The sequence below is a fragment of the Podarcis cretensis genome, assembly GCF_951804945.1.
Source record: "Podarcis cretensis genome assembly, chromosome: Z".
In the NCBI taxonomy this organism is placed as follows: Eukaryota; Metazoa; Chordata; class Lepidosauria; order Squamata; family Lacertidae; genus Podarcis; species Podarcis cretensis.
In genome coordinates this window covers 2,399,745-2,420,977 of record NC_137184.1, presented here as the reverse complement: position 1 = coordinate 2,420,977, position 21,233 = coordinate 2,399,745, and the positions used below count along the sequence as shown (strand labels likewise).

General features: G+C 48.9%; 1 protein-coding gene across 1 annotated transcript; it reads right to left on the bottom strand.

Annotated features, from left to right (window-relative positions):
- Positions 1-4,639: 4,639 nt before the first annotated feature.
- SAPCD2 (suppressor APC domain containing 2) lies at positions 4,640-17,230 on the bottom strand. Its single transcript, XM_079962210.1, has 6 exons — positions 16,711-17,230; positions 14,995-15,146; positions 10,246-10,392; positions 9,238-9,333; positions 6,873-6,995; positions 4,640-5,857 (listed from the first exon to the last, which is right to left on the bottom strand). The coding sequence occupies exons 1-6, from the start codon at positions 17,171-17,173 to the stop codon at positions 5,729-5,731; spliced, it is 1,110 nt and encodes a 369-aa protein (XP_079818336.1). The 5' UTR covers positions 17,174-17,230; the 3' UTR covers positions 4,640-5,728.
- Positions 17,231-21,233: the final 4,003 nt, after the last annotated feature.

Sequence of the window (21,233 nt, the reverse complement as noted above, 5' to 3'; positions counted from 1 at the left end):
TTGAAGCTGTCCCAGAAACTCCAGCGGGTACAGAATGCTGCAGCGAGGCTCCTCACGGGGTCTCTGCCATGGGAGCATATTCACCCAGTGCTTTTCAAGCTGCACTGGCTCCCGGTGGAGTACAGGGTCAGATTCAAGGTGCTGCTTTTGACCTTTAAAGCCCTTCACGGCCTAGGACCCTCGTACCTACGCAGTGGCGTAGCGTGGGGGGTGCAGGTGGGGCCAGCCGCACCGGGCGCAACATCTGGGGGTTAGGGTTAGGGGTAGGGTTAGGGTTAGGGGGCGCAAATCCAGGGTTAGGGGGCGCAAATGACTTGCCTTGCCCCGGGTGCTGACAACCCACGCTACGCCACTGTACCTACGGGAACGCCTCTCCCGGTATGCCCCACGGAGGACCTTAAGGTCCACAAATAACAACACCCTAGAGGTCCCGGGCCCTAAGGAAGTCAGATTAGCCTCAACCAGAGCCAGGGCCTTCTCAACACTGGCTCCGGCCTGGTGGAACGCTCTGCCTCATGAGACCAGGGCCCTGCAGGATGTGATTTCTTTCCGCAGGGCCTATAAGACAGAGTTGTTCTGCCTGGCCTTTGGCTTGGAGCCACTTTGATTCCCTCCCCATCTTTCTTTTTTCTTTTTCCTTTCTCCTCCTGTGATGAGGCTGCATTTTAATATTATGTTTCAATATTTTAATTGTTGTATTTTAATCTTGTTTTTAAGTTGTATTCATTCAACTTGTTTTTATTATTGCTTGTTAGCAGCCCTGAGCCCGGCCTTGGCTGGGGAGGGCGGGGTATTAATAATAATCATCATCATCATCATCATCATCATCATCTGATTCCATCTTGCATGGGGTGGGGTATGTTTCAGGGATGGCACATAAATGTGTTTACTCAAACTGATCCCATGCTTGCATCACTCCAGAGCTTGCACACAAGTGAGTAAGGCACAGTGAGGAGGCTTTGCTGGGAAAACCTGGCACACACAAAAAACCCCAAACTTTTCAGCTCTCCAGCTTGCATATATTTAATTTGCTCAATTTCAAGAGGCTATCTTCCAACCTGTCTGAAAGAATGCAAGCTAACTGCACACAAGATGTGATCTTACTGTACTGTGTCCTCCTGGGAGGCGAAGGACTGACTCAGAGGCAAATCTGTAAAATTCATTGCCTCCATCTCCACCTAGGGAATCTCCCCCACCCCCTCATGTTTATATTGTTGTACACTGCTTCAATGGCTTCAGTCTGTGAATCAGTTTATAAATATGTGAAATGAATCTAAAAAGATTAATCAACCCCATGTGGCCTGTGTGCTAATGCTGCTCTTTAAAACCTAATGTATTCTAAGTGGGACAGCAGGGCCCTCTTGTGGACCAAAGCATGACATTTCTGCAGAAACTTTGGTTGTCCCAGCTGAAATCCACATCAAAGCAGGTGCCCTCTGTACCAAGTTTTAAAAGCCCGATGAAAACCCTTTTAATTCCACCAGGCTTATGCAGGAAATAGGTAAAGGTAAAGGTACCCCTGCCCGTACGGGCCAGTCTTGACAGACTCTGGGGTTGTGCGCCCATCTCACTTAAGAGGCCAGGGGCCAGCGCTGTCCGGAGACACTTCCGGGTCACGTGGCCAGCGTGACATCGCTGCTCTGGTGAGCCAGAGCCGCACACGGAAACGCCGTTTACCTTCCCGCTGGTAAGCGGTCCCTATTTATCTACTTGCACCCGGAGGTGCTTTCGAACTGCTAGGTTGGCAGGCGCTGGGACCGAGCAGCGGGAGCGCACCCCGCCGCAGGGATTCGAACCGCCGACCTTTCGATCGGCAAGTCCTAGGCGCTGAGGCTTTAACCCACAGCGTCACCTGCGTCCCTATGCAGGAAATACCACTCCCTAAATGGTTGACTGATGTGTGTTTTTAACACACATTTTTGCTTCAAAATGGCTTTTACTTTTTTTCTAAAGCTTTTATTGTGTGTGGTTTTAATCTTTTCAATGTTGTAAACCACTTTGATATGTTTTGTGATTTAGCAGTATATACTTTTATTAATAAATAATAATGAATAATAATGAAAGTCACACAGCCCACTCTTGCTGCCTTGGGTCCATTTGTAGATTGTAAGCCCCTTGGGACAGAGACCTGCACTATCATTATTATTTGTAAGGCACCCTGAATGTGATTTTTGTTGTTTAGTTGCGTCTGACTCTTCGTGACCCCATGGACCAGAGCATGCTAGGCATTTCTGTCTTCCACTGCCTCCCGCAGTTTGGTCAAACTCATGCTGGTAGCTTCGAAAACACTGTCCCACTATCTCGTCCTCTGTCGTCCCCTTCTCCATCTTTCCCAACATCTGGTGCCCTCCATCTTTCCCAACATCAGGGCCTTTTCTAGGGAGTCTTCTCTTCTCCCAAGGTGGCCAAATCTTGGAGCCTCAGCTTCAGGATCTGTCCTTCCAGTGAGCACTCAGGGCTGATTTCCTTCAGAATGGATGTGTTTGATCTTCTTGCAGTTCATGGGACTCTCAAGAGTCTCCTCCAGCACCATAATTCAAAAGCATCAATTAGCATGAATTAGCAAGAGTAACAACAACAGTCACAACAACAGCAGCAGTAATGGTTTCAGGCTCATTTCATCTTTTATTTGGGAGGAAAAAGGAACCAACAATCCTCCATGGTCACAGAACAAGTGTACATATACATACATGAAGAACTTCAGACAAGTTACCGGTACAAAAATGCTACATACAAAAATGGCATACAAGTGTTCAGATGTAAACCTATTTGGGGAGGGTAAACATATTTGAAGAGGGGAGTCACATAGCATCTTAACCACAGCCTGGGTAGCTCGGGTGCTTAGAACATGGTGGTGATAATGCCAAGGTTGCAGGTTCGATCCCCGTATGAAACAACTGCATATTCCTGCCTTGCAGGGGGCTGGATTAGATGATCCTCAGGGTCCCTTCCAACTCTACAATTCTGATTACGGGGGGTGGGGTGCTCTTTGCAGAGACATCCCAAGTCAAAACAGCAGTGGCAAAAAGTGGACGGGATTCCCCCAGAGTTAGTAAAGGTAAAGGTAAAGGGACCCCTGACCATTAGGTCCAGTCGTGACCAACTCTGGGGTTGCGGTGCTCATCTCGCTTTACTGGCCGAGAGAGCCAGCATTTGTCTGCAGACAGCTTCCGGGTCATGTGGCCAGCAGGACTAAGCCGCTTCTGGCGAACCAGAGCAGCACACAGAAACACCGTTTACCTTCCCGCAAGAGCGGTACCTATTTATTGCACTTGACATGCTTTTGAACTGCTAGGTTGGCAGGAGCAGGGACCAAGCAACGGGAGCTCACCCCCTCGCGGAGATCTGAACCGCTGACCTTCTGATCGGCATGTTCTAGGCTCTGTGGTTTAACCCACAGCGCCACACGCGTCCCTCCCCCAGCGTTACATGTCCATAAAACCCACTGTAGCTGTCATCGGTTTTCTGCCATTGGTGGACGATCAGTGATGTCACAGCATGTCTGTGGACATTCTATTTGGAGTGTGACAGATATTGGGTAAGTCTGCCAATATTCAGCTTCTCGTTTTGCCAGGCTTCCATTCCACATTAGCTAGCAATTTAAAGAAAAGGTTATCATGGAAACTCACCTGCCTTTCAGTTTGAGTGCCTCCCACTATCGATTCACATGACAAGAAATGAGATTCCGACTCAAGATCAGGAATAACTTTTTGACGGAAAGAGCTGTTTGACAGTGGAACAGTCTTCCACAAGAACTGGTGGGCTCTCCTTCTTTGGAGGTTTTTAAGCAGAGGTTGGATGACACTCTGTCCTGGATGCTTCAGTTGAGATTCCTGCATTGAAGGGGGCTGGGCTGGATGACCTTTGGGATCCCTCCCAACCCTTAGGATTCTATAGATGCTCTTATGCAATTTTACTTAATATCCACACGTTTTTGCAGAGCAATTTCCCCCCAATATAATGCATCTTTTGTATGTTATTTTCACTAATAAGTGCATTTCTTTGTACACTTCTTCTCGCTGTGTGCTTCTTTGTAGGCATTCCTCAGCTGGAGAACTGCGCTTTGCAAAATTGAGAGAATTTAAGAGTTTTGAAAGATGGCTATGTTTTGTACACAGAATTATATAGTTGGAAGGGACCCAAAGGGTCATTTGGTCCAACCTCCTGCAAAGAGTTGGTTAAAATAACCAGCAACATAAAATAAGCCTACTCCATCTATGTCCTGGAGAAATCCAGGCTTGCTTGAAAACCTCCAACCACCTGATATGAAATGAGAAGTCTATTAGCTAGGTAAAGGTAAAGGTACCCCTGCCCGTACGGGCCAGTCTTGACAGACTCTGGGGTTGTGCGCCCATCTCACTTAAGAGGCCAGGGGCCAGCGCTGTCCGGAGACACTTCCGGGTCACGTGGCCAGCGTGACATCGCTGCTCTGGCGAGCCAGAGCCATACACGGAAACGCCGTTTACCTTCCCGCTGGTAAGCGGTCCCTATTTATCTACTTGCACCTGGAGGTGCTTTCGAACTGCTAGGTTGGCAGGCGCTGGGACCGAGCAGCGGGAGCGCACCCCGCCGCAGGGATTCGAACCGCCGACCTTTCGATCGGCAAGTCCTAGGCGCTGAGGCTTTAACCCACAGCGCCAACAGCTCAAACAATCCTCTCGCATAAGAGGCAGTATAATCCCCAATGTCGTCTGCTTGGCCTTTGCTGTGACTCTTACGAAAACAGGCACAGGTTTAGGAAGGGGGTTCAGAGGTTTGCCCAAAGCCCAGCCACAGCAAAGGAGGAAAGAGCACTCTGCGTGAACTCAGGAGTACTCTCCTCTTAAGCCAAAGAGAAATATCACTCCTGGCAACTGAGCCAAAAAGAAGGACTTCATTTCTGGGCCTGAATCTCACTTTTGGAACAGTTTCCAGGGTTCAGCCACTGGCGTAGCGTGGTGGTGGCGGTGGGGCTGTTTCCCCAGGCACATTTTTGGGAGGAGGCATGAACAGGTGCCCCCACAACAGGCTCCCACTGGAGCCTGGCTCCAGTGTGCACCCAGCTTAAAGCTCTGCTCCCGGGTCAGGACTAACCCAGGGGTGGAGTGGAGAAGAATCAGCAAGCCGCAGAGGGCTTCCTTCATCCCAGGCCCCCTGGGGGGGGGTGCCCCACACAAACATCCTGGGGTGTATGTGTGTGAATGCTTACATTCTGCCGCTGGGTCCAGCATGGAGTACATGCCGTTCCCCCAATGTGGAATGCTTGTCAATGAGTTGCAGATATCCTAAAGATAAATACCATTAAACTCCTTTCTTACGTCAAGGAAGAGACTTCTAACCATGGGAAACGGGTCGGACCATCAATACTGGAGTGAAAGCCCCAATTCCCCATCCACACTCAGTGGAATGGCGTCGTAGGGCAGGAGTTAAAATAAAAACACCAAACACCACCGGCATTTCCGGTGGGGTGGGGTGGGGTGGAACAGCAGCTAATCCAAATCTGGATCCTGGAATGGGTTGGGCTGGAGGCCTGCACATCAGTGCTCCTTTCCCCAACCGTCAGGAGAGTAAATTGCACCCAATGTCATGATTTCAGGCCTTGGCCACAAGGTAAAAGGGATCTAAGGCCAAATGGCGCAGAGATGAGGTGTAAGTCGCCACCTTGTTTGCGGCTGCACAGGATCCTGCAAGATGCTTGCAGCCAGGGCTGGTGGCTCCCTGCAGCCCTGCACAATGTCCAAAGATGGTCTTAGATGAAGGTGGAGTCCAGCAGGTTGCTTTCGTGGTGGCTGTGGGCACGCGCTTCAAACAGCTGCTTGATCAGAGCAGACTTCTCCAGCTCCAGCTGGGTGATCCGCTCACTTTTGTCTGTCACCTCCTGCGGGGTAAAGGCAGAGTTAAGGCCACCACATGGCTGGGGACAGGTGAAATCTGTAATAACTGAATGGGCCAGGGATGTGGGGCACAATATTATGATGGTGGACTGGGAGAGATTGTGGAAAAAAAGGAATTAAATTCACAACATGTAGTGTATTAAGAGAAAAATTGATGAAAATGATGTATAGATGGTACTTAACACCAGTGAAATTAGCAAAAATGTATCATACTCATGATAATAAATGCTGGAAATGTAAGGAAAAAGAAGGAACCTTTTACCACATGTGGTGGACGTGCCCCAAGCTAAAAGACTTCTGGGAAAGGATTTATAATGAATTTTAAAAAGTGTTGAAATACACATTTATTAAAAAACCAGAAGCCTTTTTACTTGGTATAGTGGGGGGTGAAATCTCCAAAAGGGATATTACTGTTTTTCTGTATGCCACAACAGCTGCAAGAATATTACTAGCGAAGAATTGGAAGAAACAAGATTTACCAACTATCGAAAATGGCAGATGACGATGATGGACTATATGAAACTTGCCAAACTGACCGGGAGACTCCGAGACCAGAGAGAAGAGACGGTGGAAGAAGATTGGAAGAAGTTTAAAGAATATTTGAAAAAATATGTTAATATTTAAATCTTAGAATAGCTTTGGAAGTTGATATAGGCTGTAGGGTTAGAAGTAGAAGAAAGTGTATTTTAAAATAGTATTATATGTAAGGGATAAAATGTGAAGATTTTTATGGTAAAAGTAAGTGTGATAAAAAAATGGTTATAAATTATGATATAGGTTGCTAAAGATGAGGTAAAATGAAAATCAGACAGGGAGGACTTGGGGAAGCTCACCTAACAATGTTTAGGGGGAAAAAATGATAAGATAAGAATTTGTTTATATTGTTTGTTTTTTTCTGTTTGTGTTGTTTATTTGTGTTATAAAATGAATAAAAAACATGGCTGGGGACAGGTGGGCTGGCAGCGACTCAAACGGACTTGCACTTAATAGCAGACTCACCATGGTGAGCAGACGGTTCTGCTCCTTCAACATGTTGAAGGCCTGCTGAGATCCAACGAGAGGAGGGGAGGTCATGAGCGCAGAGGGTGGAGCATGCCCCATTGCAAAACTAGGGTTCAGTGGCTAGAGACAAAGAAAAGCGGTTTGTTCCAGGGCTGCACGTGCTTTACACTCTCTCTCAAAAAGACAAACCACCACCATTTTCTTAATGCACTTCATCCCTCATTCTCACACACGAGAAAGTCTTTAGGTGACTCCTTGATCTGTTAGGGATTACTTAGCTGTGATTCCTGCATTGTAGAAGGTTGGACTACATGTCCTCTTGGGTACCTCCCAACTGTACAATTCTATGACTGACACCTGACCAAAGGACTCCTGACCATTAGGTCCAGTCGTGGCCGACACTGGGGTTGCGGCGCTCATCTCGCTTTACTGGTCGAGGGAACCGGCGTATAGCTCCCGGGTCATGTGGCCAGCAAGACTAAGCCGCTTCTGGCGAACCAGAGCAGCGCACGGAAACACCATTTACCTTCCCGCTGGAGTGGTACCTATTTATCTACTTGCATTTCATGCTTTCTGACTGCTAGGTTGGCAGGAGCAGGGACCGAGCAATGGGAGCGCATCCTGTCGTGGGGATTCGAACCGCCAACCTTCTGATCAACAACTCCTAGGCTCTGTGGTTTAACCCACAGTGCCACCCGTGTCTAACTAACACAGAGCACAGTTAAACTGTGGAACTCCCTCCCACAAGAGGCAGTGATGGCTGCCAACCTAGATGGCTTTAAAAGAGGATTGGACAAATGCATGGATGAGACTGAGCTATCGATGGCTACTAACCATGGCAGCTATGCTTTGCTTCCACAGTCACTGGAAGCCACAGGGCCCAGAGGGTGCTCTTATGCCTGCATCCAGATTGAGGGTTCCCACAACAGAAAAGGCCCTCTCCTTTGTTGTCACCCGGTGGGGAGCACTCTGAATGCCCCCAGTGATGTTTGCTAGAGCATTAAACTGCCAATGAATTTGGGATGTGGAACTGCAATGCCACGTGAGCGAGATGAATAAACCCCCAGCAATAAAAGTTAATGGGAGAGGATTTACCCCAGCAAATTATTTGTCAGAATTACAAATACCCAAATATAGACGGTCATTTACCCTCGCTAGATTCAACGTGCTGCCATCTGCCTTAATGCAGGGCAGATTCAAGGGCAAACCATACGTGGAAGGAGTCTGCTCCTGTGGCTTGATGGAGGTAGAAACTGTCTCTCATGTCTTGTTACGCGGCCGTTTCTACAGGGAGAAACGCTCGGTATTTATCACTCCTGTTATACAAAAATCTCCAAATGGGTTCAATGTCTAAAACTCCTGGTAGAGGACAAGGATCTGGAGATTACGCTAAGTGTGGCCAAATTCTGTGCGACTGCCATAAAACTTATTTATTATTTCACTAATTCAACTTAAAAGGTGAAACTAGTGTATGAGATCGACTCATGACATGCAAAGTGAGATATGCTTCTACTTCTCAGAGGTCCAATCTTGCTTGATTTGCAGTCCTTGTTTTGCTGATTTCCTTGAATATTCTAATTTTCTGAGATGGTTAATTTGGGGTTTTCATAAGCTGTACGCCGTGATCATCGCAATGATAACAAATAAAGGCTTGACATATCTCGCTTTGCATGTCACGAGTCTATCTCATATATTAGTTTCACCTTTCAAGTTGGATTACGGAAATAAAGGAACTTTTCCACGATATTCTAATTTTTTGAGTTTCACCTGTATACAGTACCACCAACGGTTCAGGAACTGCTCTCGGACAGGAATGATCAAATTACCTTAATAGTGGCTGAATTTCTGAGTGCTGTCCATGTAGAAATACTGGGCCATTATAAAGAGATTTAGTGGTTCTTAACTGATCGGTGATGTGTTAGTGTTGCATTGTACTATTTGTGCAAATTGGTTCTCTCTGGAGTTAAAGATCTGACTGGGACAAACCTTGTTATGTTGAGCTTGTATTTTGCACAATTTGTATACGGTGTCTGTTTGATAATGTGTGGTTTGCTATGCCTAATAAAGGATATTAATTAATTAAAGAGCCCTGCTGTGTCAGGCCAATGGCCCATCTGGTCCAGCACCCTGTTCTCACAGTGGCCAACCAGATCCCCCCCCCCATGGGAAACCTGCAATGAGGACCTGAGCACAAGAGCATTCTCCCCCCTCCTGTAGCTTCTGGTGTTCAGAAGCATTGCGGCCTCAGAGTATGAAGGCAGAGTATAGCCCTCATGGTTAGTAGCCTCTGCTAGCCCACTCAGGACCTAACAACTCCCACCACTCCCACTTCCTTGGCCCTTGTCCGTACTGCAGCTCTCACCTTTGCTGAAAGAGACAATAGCTCACTGAGGTAGTGATTCAGCGCTTGCAGTTTGAGCAGGAGATGGTGGCTCAGAGTGCCCTCTGCGAACAAGTCCTGTGTGAGACAAAGCCAGGGAGGGATGGGGGGGGGGGGGAGAAATCAATATAAGAGAGCAGCCAGGCCAGCTGTCAATCCACAGGAGCACTCCACCATAGCTCCTTCATGCCTGCAGCCAGCACCCCCCAGATAGCTAATAATAATAATAATAATAATAATAATAATAATAATAATAATAATTTATTTATACCCCGCCCTTTCCCGTTCAGAAAACTCAGGGCGGCTAACAACAAATTTAAAACACTTAATTATAAAAGCAGTAGAAAATACAGTAGAAAAACATAAATAACAATAAAACTCAAAAATCAATTTAGGGGAAATAAGCATTAGATAACCCCCAGGGCTAGCTGGCTGAATTGGTCCTACTTGGTCCAGCGAGGAGGCCAGGGGAGAATTAGCTGTGGGGTCTCAGAGCGGGTGAGCTTCATAAAAGGGGAGGGGGAGGGAAGAGAAGGGAAATAAAAGATCAGGCTGAATTCAAATTGAAGGCCAGGTGGAATAGCTCTGTCTTACAGGCCCGACGGAAGGAGGTTAAATCCTGAAGGGCCCTAGTCTCATGGGGCAGAGCATTCCACCAGGTCGGAGCCATCACTGAGAAGGCCCTGGCCCTGGTGGAGGATAGTCTGACTTCCTTAGAACCCGGGACCTCTAAACTATGGTTATTCATGGACCTTAAGGTCCTCTGCGGGGCAGACCAGGAGAGGCGGTCCCATAGATACGAGGGCCCTCAGCCACAAAGGGAAATGCAAAAAAGGATACACCGACTCATCATCAGGAAGAATTTTCTGACGATAAGAGCTGTGTGACTGTTCCACACGGTCTGGAAGTTGTGCTCTCCTTCCTTGGAGAGCAAGCGTGGAAACTCGCTTAAAAAAAACAAAAGCAACCCAGCAGCAACCTGTTACTCACGATGTGAACTCTGCCGCTGCCCAGCTGCTTCTGGCGTTCCTGGAGAGCATGGATCTGCTGGTGGTACCACTCGCGCACCTTCTCCACCAACTCCAGCCCTTGCAGCAGCAAGTCCTTCTCCTTCTCCAGCTCCTTCAGCTGCTTCAGCTGCCAAGACACAAACCCCAGGCACAGTCAGTGAGTCCTTGCGCACAAAAAAGGCCACCATAGTAGGACTGGTGGGGAGGGGGGAGGAAACATCTTGTACATAGTCCCTACTGGGTGTCAACTTGGGCCAGTTACTGCCTCTCAGCCTAACCTACCTCACAGGTTTGTCGCGGGGATTAAATGAGATGGGAAGAACCACGATATGATACAATAATCTTTATTGTCATTGTCCCATACAGAACCACAAAACCGAAAAAATCTACATCAGACTTTCAAAAACCAACAAGCCTGCTATCCCAGCCTGGTTAACCCCCTAAAAACTCTGATACCCCATAATCAAATACACCCACAGAGACTACCTTAAAAGGTAAAGGGACCCCTGACCACTAGGTCCAGTCATGACCGACTCTGGGGTTGCGGCGCTCATCTTGCTTTATTGGCCGAGGGAGCCGGCGTACAGCTTCCAGGTCATGTGGCCAGTGTTGTGACGTGGGGTTTGTGATTTCAGCTCTCTTGACATAATATGCTGGAGACAGTTCTCTAGTAACACTTCTTTATTAAAGCAGCAAGACTGAGACCTGAGGAGGGGAGAGCTACATTTATAGGGACAGGGAACTAGCTAGAAAGGATACATTTTGGAGGGAACAATATCAGGCAATCACAGTCCTGCCTTTTGGAGGAAACCAATAAGACAGAGGATCCAAATACAGCAGCTTAAATGAACCAATAGTAGCTGTACCCTCTGGAACCAAAAGGCAGTTACTTTACCCTAATGCAAATACAGACAATAATAATACAGATATAAAATCCTTTGACTCAATACACAACAGCCAGCATGACTAAGCCGCTTCTGGTGAACCAGAGCAGCGCACAGAAACGCCGCTTACCTTCCCGCCGAAGTGGTACCTATTTATCTACTTGTACTTTGACGTGCTTTCGAACGGCTAGGTTGGCAGGAGCAAGGACCGAGCAACGGGAGCTCACCCTGTCGCAGGGATTCAAACCACCAACCTTCTGATCGGCAAGTCCCAGGCTCTGTGGTTTAACCCACAGTGCAACCCACATCCCTTACACTGCGTTTAAAACCAAAATTGCATTTGGATAGAAACTGTTTCTCAGGCGGCTAGTCCTAGTCCACACATGCTGCCTTGAGCTCCTTGGAGAAAAAGCCGGGATATAAATGCATTAAAATAAAAAATAATTAAAAGGGGTTCATCTCCAATTTCTCTTTCCCCTCTTATTCCCGTTCCAGAATAATTTCCGAGGTGGATGCTAAGCCACACATCTCAGAACAAGTCTTGGTTTGTTACTTCTGGGGGTTTTCCTGCACCAGCCAGCACCCTACAGTGACCCCTAGCCTTTTCATGTTTTGTTTTCCACGTTGAGTTTCCATTCTGGAGGAAAGAGAAATGCAACGACACACAAACAGCAGCCGCCACTCAATCAAGTCCCATCTTTTCCAGCTAAAAACTCTGTGGGGCCCATGGGTTCCACATTTCACAGCCCCTACTCTTGGCTTCCAATCATGTTCCAAAGACTCAAGTTGAGCAGAGCCTGTGTCTAGCGCAGGAAAACCATACCTCCGAACTTGCTCTAAAGTGCTTTTCTCCCAACACTCACTGTCACCCAGTGGCGTAGCATGGGTTGTCAGCACCCGGGGCAAGGCAAGTAATTTGCGCCCCCTAACCCGTGGATTTGCGCCCCCTAACCCGTGGATTTGCCCTAACCCCAGATGTTGCGCCCGGTGCGGCTGGCCCCCCCTGCACCCCCCACGCTACGCCACTGCTGTCACCTGCCTTCCACATATTCAGCTTGAAACAAATTTACAAACATGAGGACTACAAGCTTGGTTTTTAAATGGAAACAGGAACGCCGCCTTCCTCCTGCACCATGAAGTGCTGCATTGAACACTGTGCTGTGCTGCTCTGTTCCCTCACATCGCATGCATGCATACACCATGATATCTAGCAGCCTTTATTTTTAGAGGTTACCTACACCCTTTGCCAATGTAGATGCTGTAATCCTAAACACCTGGAGGGAGTCATTCCACAGTCCTTCAGGAGAGGTAGACCACACCCTTTGGCCAGCAGGACTTTCCAGGTTCAATTTCTGGTTGAAGATCTAGTAGAAATTGATGGCAAAGCCTGGAACCCTGGTAAGCCAGTGCCAGCAAGGGCACCCAGAGCTGGGTGGCTGAATGGTGCATGACTCGCATAATGCAGATCATAAAGTCTGCCTTGCATGCAAGGGACTGCAGTTTCAGATCTGCTGCCAGTCAGTGTAGGTAATATTGAGGTAGGTGGACCAACAGCCTGACTCAGAATAAGGCAGCCTCTTGCGCTCCTGATCCTTTATCCATAAACCCCCTCCCTCCCTCCTTCTGCCATCCTGTCCCCCAAATCCAGAACCGATACCAGAAAACCCTCAAGGCAGCAACACCAGATTACAATGATTTTCAAATGATTTGCATGCACCTAGCGTGAAGCACCCACCTTCCCAAACCCACGTGAGGTAGGACATACCCACAGGAAAAAGTCCAGAGCTTTGGGACTGTGGAGGCTGCTGACCAGAGGCACGACGAGGGTGCTGTACGCAGCCAGAGCCCTCATCCAGCTTGGTCAGCCACCGGCAGCAGAATGGCCTCCTCGGGTGGAGGCGGGGGTGATTGCCATGGCGACAGGGGGAGGGGGTAGAAAAGGCCAGCATCCCCAAAGCTGGCAAGGGAGCATCGAGCCTGCAGCTGATCGAAGGTTCCCCGGGGGGGGGGGGGAGGTGGAAGGGAAGAGAAGATGGGGGCAGGGATGGAGAACCAGCAACCTAAACAAGCCAGCGAGCGAAGCTGTCTCCCCCCCACACACCCAATCAGCCTAGCTGCAATGAGCTATAAGGGACCCCTCGAGGGAGATCAATGCGGATCAGAGCAAGGGATGTGTATGTAAGCCTCCTGCTCCTTGGAAGCAAACAGCCATTAAACACGCAGGAGGCGCTCTCCAGATGGGGCAATTTGATGGAAGAGGGGTGAGAGGGCACCCCCCCTCAGAATCTGGGGCAAAGACAGGTCTCCAATCTTATTTTCATCCCCAGCCCTCCTCATGGGGTCAATATTGCCCCCTTTTAAAATCCACACATGTATTCAACTAGAGAGCAAAGAGAGAAACAGAGAGAGATTTGAACAGAAAACCCTATAACTGAGATTATCTCCCACTCCAGTTTATATGTCAGCCCCAAACAAATCCTTAGTTCAAAGCCCGGGTTCTGACAATGCTCCAGTGGAAGAGAGTTCCACAGATCTGAGGCTGCCATGAGGTTTGTTGACCAGGGGGCTCAGCATACCAGTGAGAAGGACAAGGCTTTATGCCAAAAGGTTGGGGTGGCGGGAGGGGGGGACCTTTCGCAGCCAGCAGCCTCATTATCTTTCTGCAGTCGATTTCATTCTCGCCAGTCAGCACAGCTATCTCTAATTGAAGTCAGCAGTAAGATAAAAACCAGGCCTCAAGCCATTTAGGATTTTATAGGCTTGCACTAAATTTTGAATTGGGTCTGGTAGCTCACCGGAAGCAAACACGGTACTTTCAGGACCAGTTACACACAGTGCCAATTTACCAGCCTAGCAACTGCATTTTGCACAAGCTGCAGCCTCTGGACTGTCTTCAAAGGCAGCCCAGCATACAGCACAGTGCAGTAGTCCAGACAGGAGCGGTCAGGCTATCCCATCCCAGGAACAGCCACAGCTGACAAGTCAGCCTAAGCCGGGAACAAGCACTCCTAGTCAAAGATACCATTTGAGACTCTAGGGACAAGAGGGAATCCAACAGCATTCTCAGGCTGTGAATGTGTTCTTCCAGGGTGCTGCAACCCTTCCCAGAACAGGCCATGCGCCTAATTTCAGGACATAGGAACCTCCCACCTACAGCACTTCCATCTTATCAGGATTCAGTCTCAATGTACTGGCCCCCATCCAGTAAGTCACTGCTTCCATCGTTTTCAGAGCTCCTCCAGGTGACAAGAGCGAGCCGGCAGTAATTACATCATTCAAACTGGAGCTGCCAAAAACACAACCTTCACAGACATGGCAGAGTGTCAGGCCTAACAAGCAGAGCATCTCATTCCCGGTAGGTGCTGCCCCCTGGATCAGTTGCCATGTCTGAAAATCCCTCCCTTCCCACAGCCTTCTGAGTCCCCTCCTCTCAGGGGCTTCTCCCCAGCAATCTGAGATTGTACCTGTGGGCAGCAAACCTCTGCTCTGCCCTTTTCATGTCTCTTCTGGGTCTAGGAGACCAGAGGGGAGGGCAGCTTGTCACAGCAGGAGGGGGAGACCCCCTGGCTTCTTCACCCACCTGGCTTCTTGGCTTCCCTCCTCTCCAGCCTCTGCTTCTAGACTTCCCTCTGCCACAGACTCTCCCTGCTCACTAAACCCTGTTACCTCTTCAGCTTCCAACACCTTTTACTCCCAGTCTCCTTCTGCTTGTCTCTGCGACCACTCGTCATTGTCCCACCAACAATCTCCAGCCCCTGAGCCTTCTTTCCTTGGGGTTTCCCAGCTGGTGCCTCCCACCATACTTCTGCGTCCAACCAATGCGTGACAAGAAAGGGCTCTCTTACCATGCTATAGTCCACACCGTTGGTGATGGTGTGCCTTCTGTGCTCACCACGGCCTCTTGGCTGCCTCCGCACTTCTGCTACCAGCTTGGAGGTGCTCTCGTACTGAGCCTGTCCTGCCAGCTTTCGGATACCACCACTGCCACCTTTTGTTGCTGTAGATTGGAGAGAAGGGGAAGTGATCCAATTAAAGCCATCCTGGGTCTCCCCTCCCCCGCTCCCCAGATCAGGAGGAGAGAGGGGGGAATTATCAAGGACAAACTGCTTCTAGTTTATTTCTGCCTCCCCCAAACTTATGCCTGCAACCCTATAGCTACTTTTTATCATTTATTTCTCTCTATACAGTGGTACCTCGAGTTAAGAACTTAATTTGTTCCGGAGGTCCGTCCTTAACCTGAAACTGTTCTTAACCTGAAGCACCACTTTAGCTAATGGGGCCTCCCACTGCCGCTGCGCCACCGCTGCATGATTTCTGTTCTTATTCTGAAGCAAAGTTCTAAACCCGGGGTAATATTTCTGGGTTAGCAGAGTCTGTAACCTGAAGCGTATGTAACCTGAAGCGTATGTAACCTGAGGTTCCACTGTACTGTATTTTCCAACAGTATGGCCACAGTAACTGCAGCATGAGGATGGAGCAGAACAGCAGGCAGGTGAGTAAGGAATGCAGGTGGCAGGCAGCCTAGGTGAGCAGCTGGAATAGGTGTGATGCTTAAAGGAAGGTGCTACAGAGAGCAGTTTGGTAAATGTGTGGGGAGGGGGCTTAGGCTGCAAACCCATACCCACTAATCCAGGGTCAGCAAACATTTTCAGCAGGTGGCTGGTTCATTGTGCCTCAGACCTTGTGGGGGGCCGTACTATATTTTGGAAAAAAAAGACTGAACGAATTCCTATGCCCCACAAATAACCCAGAGATGCATTTTAAATAAAAGCACACATTATACTCATGTAAAACACCAGGAAGGCCCCACAAATAACCCAGAGAGGCATTTTAAATAAAAGCACACATTCTACTCATGTAAAAACATGCTGATTCCCGGACCGTCTGTGGGCTGGATTGAGAAGGTGATTGGGGTTGGATCTGGCCACCTGGGGCCTTAGTTTGCCTACCCATGCACCTCAAAGTAGCCCACTTTGGGGCAAATCACTATCTCTCCGCCTAGCTCACCTCACAGGGCTTTTGTGAATATAAAATGAAGGTAGTAGGTAGACTGTGCCATAGGCTCCAGGAAATGCATTTCTCAGTAGGCAAGAAGCACAGGGTTGTGCAGTTAGGCTGCGATCCACCAAAAAGCTATACTAGCAGTTAAGTATCATTGGACCCATGTATACATTCTGCAAGGTAAACATGCATTATCCTCCTTTATTAATCTACATTCTTCTCCCATCTTTCCTCTACGGAGCCCAAAGTGGCACACAGAACTCTCCCTGCTACCTCAATCCTACCCTCCTCACAACAGCCCTGCAGGGTAAGCTAGGCTGAGATATCGCGCCCGCCACAGAGTCACCCATAGCCAAGTGGGGATTTTAATTGGGCTCTTCTCCATGGCCCGTCTGTTACCACCGCAACACCCACACCGGCTCTGTTAGGGCAGTTACTCAACGTGAAGAGGGAAAGGGATTCCGCACATGCTCAGAGGCACTTCTGTGCCCGCGAATTAAAAGTCATGGGTTCTCAGTCTTTGCGGGGAGGGCGAGACCCTTTAGCCTCCTGCGCCTCACCTGCTCTCTTGCATTCCGCCGGCGCGCTGGCGATCTTCTCCTGGGACCGGGAAGCGCACTCGCCGGCGCCGCGTCCGGACCCCCTCTCCGCTTCTCCTCTGCTTTTCGGAGCAGGGGCGCCGGGGCGCCCGGGGCCTTTGTTCGCGGGGCCCGGTGAGGTGCCTCCTTTGTCTGGGCTGAGGAGCGAGGATCTCAAGCCCAGCACGAACCGCTCGAAGGTGAGGTAGCCGCTGGCCGGGGCGGCTCGCCGCAGCCCTTCCAAGACGCCCCGGGGCAACTCCCCAGCTTCGCTCCCCTGCTGCAGCCACCGGGACTCGATCTCCCGCAAGTGCACGTAGCCTCGACGGCGGTCGTCCAAGATATCGAAGAGGGTCCGCAGGCTGTGCAAGAAAGCCTGAGGCAGACCCTCGGTAGCGCTGCCGCCGGGCTGCGAGCGCCCATCACTTCCGCGCTCAGGCGCCATCGCTGCTCCCGAAATTGCTACACAAAGTTCCGAAGGAACACAAAAGTTACCTTCCGAACGTTCCAAAGAGTTGGCTGGGACTCCGGTCTGTGACGTCAACGACACTGGCATCAAATCTTCCCGCTCATTGGCCGGCGGCTCAGCGCCCTGGAAGGGGATTGGCTGAGGCGCTTCGCGAGCTGGTTTGATTTCTTTGCCTCCACGCGTTCGATGCCCCCCCCCCTCAAGCAGCTTTAAAACGATACTTTTCTCCCTTTTCTACATTCTCTACAAAGAAGCAGAAATGGCCCCTTAGCTCCCCCAGGACTAGCCCCGGCTGAGTGATCGGGACACTCAGACACATGGCTTAAGAAACCTCTCCTGCTCCCGATCCTCAAAGCGACTGCTAACAGGTCATTTAAAAATACTGACTTACGTATCAAACATTTAAGAATCAGATGCATAGAACAAGCACACAATAAAGCATAAAAATTGCTAAATGTGTTCATACAAGAAGAATGAAAAGAACAAGCCCTGCCATACAAACGAGGGTCCCAGAGTTCTCTCTGCAAAAGGGGCTGGATGAATCCCTAGCCGGAATTAAGATTGCCGGAAGAAATATCAACAACCTCAGATATGCAGATGACACAACCTTGATGGCAGAAAGTGAGGAGGAATTAAAGAACCTTTTATTGAGGGTGAAAGAGGAGAGTGCAAAATATGGTCTGAAGCTCAACATCAAAAAAACGAAGATCATGGCTACTGGTCCCATCACCTCCTGGCAAATAGAAGGGGAAGAAATGGAGGCAGTGAGAGATTTTACTTTCTTGGGCTCCATGATCACTGCAGATGGTGACAGCAGCCACGAAATTAAAAGACGCCTGCTTCTTGGGAGAAGGGCAATGACAGGCCTAGACAGCATCTTGAGAAGTAGAGACATCACCTTGCCAACAAAGGTCCGTATAGTTAAAGCTATGGTTTTCCCAGTAGTGATGTATGGAAGTGAGAGCTGGACCATAAAGAAGGCTGATCGCCGAAGAATTGATGCTTTTGAATTATGGTGCTGGAGGAGACTCTTGAGAGTCCCATGGACTGCAAGAAGATCAAACCTCTCCATTCTGAAGGAAATCAGCCCTGAGTGCTCCCTGGAAGGACAGATTGTGAAGCTGAGGCTCCAGTACTTTGGCCACCTCCTGAGAAGAGAAGACTCCCTGGAGAAGACCCTGATGTTGGGAAAGATGGAGGGCACAAGGAGAAGGGGGCGACAGAGGACGAGATGGTTGGATAGTGTTTTCGAGGTTACCAGCATGAGTCTGACCAAGCTGTGGGGGGCAGTGGAGGACAGGAGTGCCTGGCGTTCTCTGGTCCATGGGGTCACGAAGAGTCGGACACGACTAAACGACTAAACAACAACAAGTTGTTGCGCCACTGGGTGGGAAAGGGCTCTCAAAGTACCTAAAGAAGAGCCTACTGGATCAGGTCAGTGGCCCATCTAGCCCACATCCTGTTCTCACAGTAGCGGATCAGACGCCTGTGGGAAACCTGCAATCTGAATCGAACACAACAAGAGCCCTCTGTCCCTACGGCTTCCAGCACTGGTATTCTGAAGCGTTGCTGCCTCCAGCTGTGCAGTCTGAGCATAGTTGTTATGACTAGCAGCCACTGATAAGCCTCTCCTCCTCCATGAATGTGTCCAACTCACTTTTAAAGCCATTCAGGTTGGAGGCCATTGCTATCACTTGGGTGAATGAGTTCTGGAGTATATCTATGTGTGAAGAAATACTTTTATCTGTGCTAAATTTTCCAACATTCAGCTTCAAGAGAGAGTGAGAAAAACCTTTTTTATTTCCACTTTCTCCACACTATGCATAATTTTATATGCCTCTTTCACACCACCTCTTACTTGCCTTTTGTCGGATCAAAGAAGTCCCTAGCGCTGCTACATTTCCTCATTGGGGAGTCACTCCACCTGCTTGACAATTCCAGTTGCCAACTCTACAATACAGTGGTACCTCGGGTTACATACGCTTCAGGTTACAGATGCTTCAGGTTACAGACTCCACTAACCCAGAAATACTACCTCAGGTTAAGAACTTTGCTTCAGGATGAGAACAGAAATCGTGCTCTGGCGGCGCGGCGGGAGGCCCCACTAGCTAAAGTGGTGCTTCAGGTTAAGAATGTTGTTGTTGTTTAGTCGTGTCCAACACTTCATGACCCCCTGGACCAGAGCACGCCAGGCACTCCTTCCACTGCCTCCCACAGTTTGGTCAAACTCATGCTGGTAGCTTCGAGAACACTATCCAGCCATCTCCTCCTCTGTTGTCCCCTTCTCCTTGTGCCCTCCATCTTTTCCAGCATCAGGGTCTTTTCCAGGGAGTCTTCTCTTCTCATGAGGTGGCCAAAGTCTTGGAGCCTCAGCTTAAAGGATCTGTCCTTCCAGTGAGCACTCAGGGCTGATTACCTTAAGAATGGAGAGGTTTGATCTTCTTGCAGTCCATGGGACTCTCAAGAAGCTCCTCCAGCACCATAATTCAAAAGCAGCAATTCTTCAGTGATCAGCCTTCTTTATGGTCCAGCTCTCACTTCCATACATCACTAATGGGAAAACCATAGCTTTAACTATTAAGAATAGTTTCGGCTTAAGAAGAGACCTCCAGAAGGAATTAAGTTCTTAACCTGAGGTACCACTGTATTCTTTTTGCAGTGAGGCCACCAGAACTGTACAGAGTTCAACTGTGGTCCACTAAAGTTTTCACTATCATAGACGTGCTAGTCTTTAAGGTGTTAGCATAATTTTTTGCCGGAGACTTGTGTTGTGCTGGAAATCTAACCAAGGGAGGTCTGTAATGCCAGTTCGCTCTTCACTGCTCCACCCTGGAATCCCTTGCCTGTGAGACAGGGTGCCCCTTACTGAGACCCAAGGCAGCCATCCTGGGGGAACTGTCACCAAAAAGGTCACCTCCTGGCAGTTCCCTGCTCAGGGGAGGCTGGTCCACTAGGCAAATGGGGCCCTGTCCCACCAACGTCAATCCAGGGGAAGACCCTGGCTACCACCTCCCTGATCTCAGTGTGGCCCTTGCAGAACTCAGCAGGAAGCAAAATGGTTTGAAAAGCAGACTTTGGCTATACCTGCCATTGGTTCTAGCCCACCTACTGTTGACCTCCTCCCTTATACCTTTCCAATTTCAATGTATGGTAGCTATTACTGGACACTCCTCCCCTGGCTGTCCAATTCCACTGGGTTGGTGGTTGCATTGGTTCTAGAAAATGGTGGAGGTGGGGGTAATTACAGAAAAAAACACAGCTGTGGAATTTTTTCTACCTCTCTCCCTCCTCATCACTCTTAATGAGGCACCATGCAGTTGTGTAAGCTCCTCAAGGGACCTGGTTTTCGTTTTGCCTCTGTTGACTCCTGCAAAACAATTTATCTCCTACATTGATGCTGCTGTATAAACAATAATTACCATTTGTAATAATTATTCTTTTAAGCCCTTTTAAAATGGGGGGGGGGGTATTGGGTTTGTATGTGTGTGTGTTTTGATGATGTATTTTGTGGTTTTGTATTCTGATTTTATTCTGTGAATGGCCCAGAGACCTCTAGGTATAGATAGGGTGGTATACAAATTTAATAAATAATTTAAAATAATAAAATTATTTTTATTAGGTTACTGAACTAACTTTCTGCCAGTGCAATCAAACAGCAACTTACAATTCAACAGGCACATAAGAAGAGCCTGTTCAGGCAAGTCAATGGCCGATTTAGTCCAGCATCCTGTTCTCACAGTGGCCAACCAGATGCCCCACTGCAAAATCCTCAAGCAGGATCTGAACCAGTGTTTAAAATTCCCCATGCACCAGGCGCATTTTGCTACTGGTTTTGCGACTATGCTGAGATTTCTGGGCATCATGTTGTTGACCACAGTTTAAAAACTTCTGTCATAGTCTAGGGTTACCAGACATCCCTGGTTCCCGGGGACAGTCCCCAGATCTGCAAATCTGTTCCCAGGAAATGTGGCAGCGGCAGCCTCAGCAGCCCGGAGCCAGCCTGTTAGTATAGTTGGCTCTGGCTGGCTTCAGGAGC

Bases quoted from the DNA above. Each gene is read 5' to 3' on its own strand.
- SAPCD2 (XM_079962210.1), bottom strand. From the start codon at position 17,173: ATGGCGCCTGAGCGCGGAAGTGATGGGCGCTCGCAGCCCGGCGGCAGC. The intron at 10,393-14,994 runs GTAAGAGAGCCC...GTGTCTTGGCAG, and splicing joins ACGGTGTGGACTATAGCATG to CTGAAGCAGCTGAAGGAGCT. The intron at 6,996-9,237 runs GTGAGAGCTGCA...CTTTGTCTCTAG, and splicing joins TATTGTCTCTTTCAGCAAAG to CCACTGAACCCTAGTTTTGC.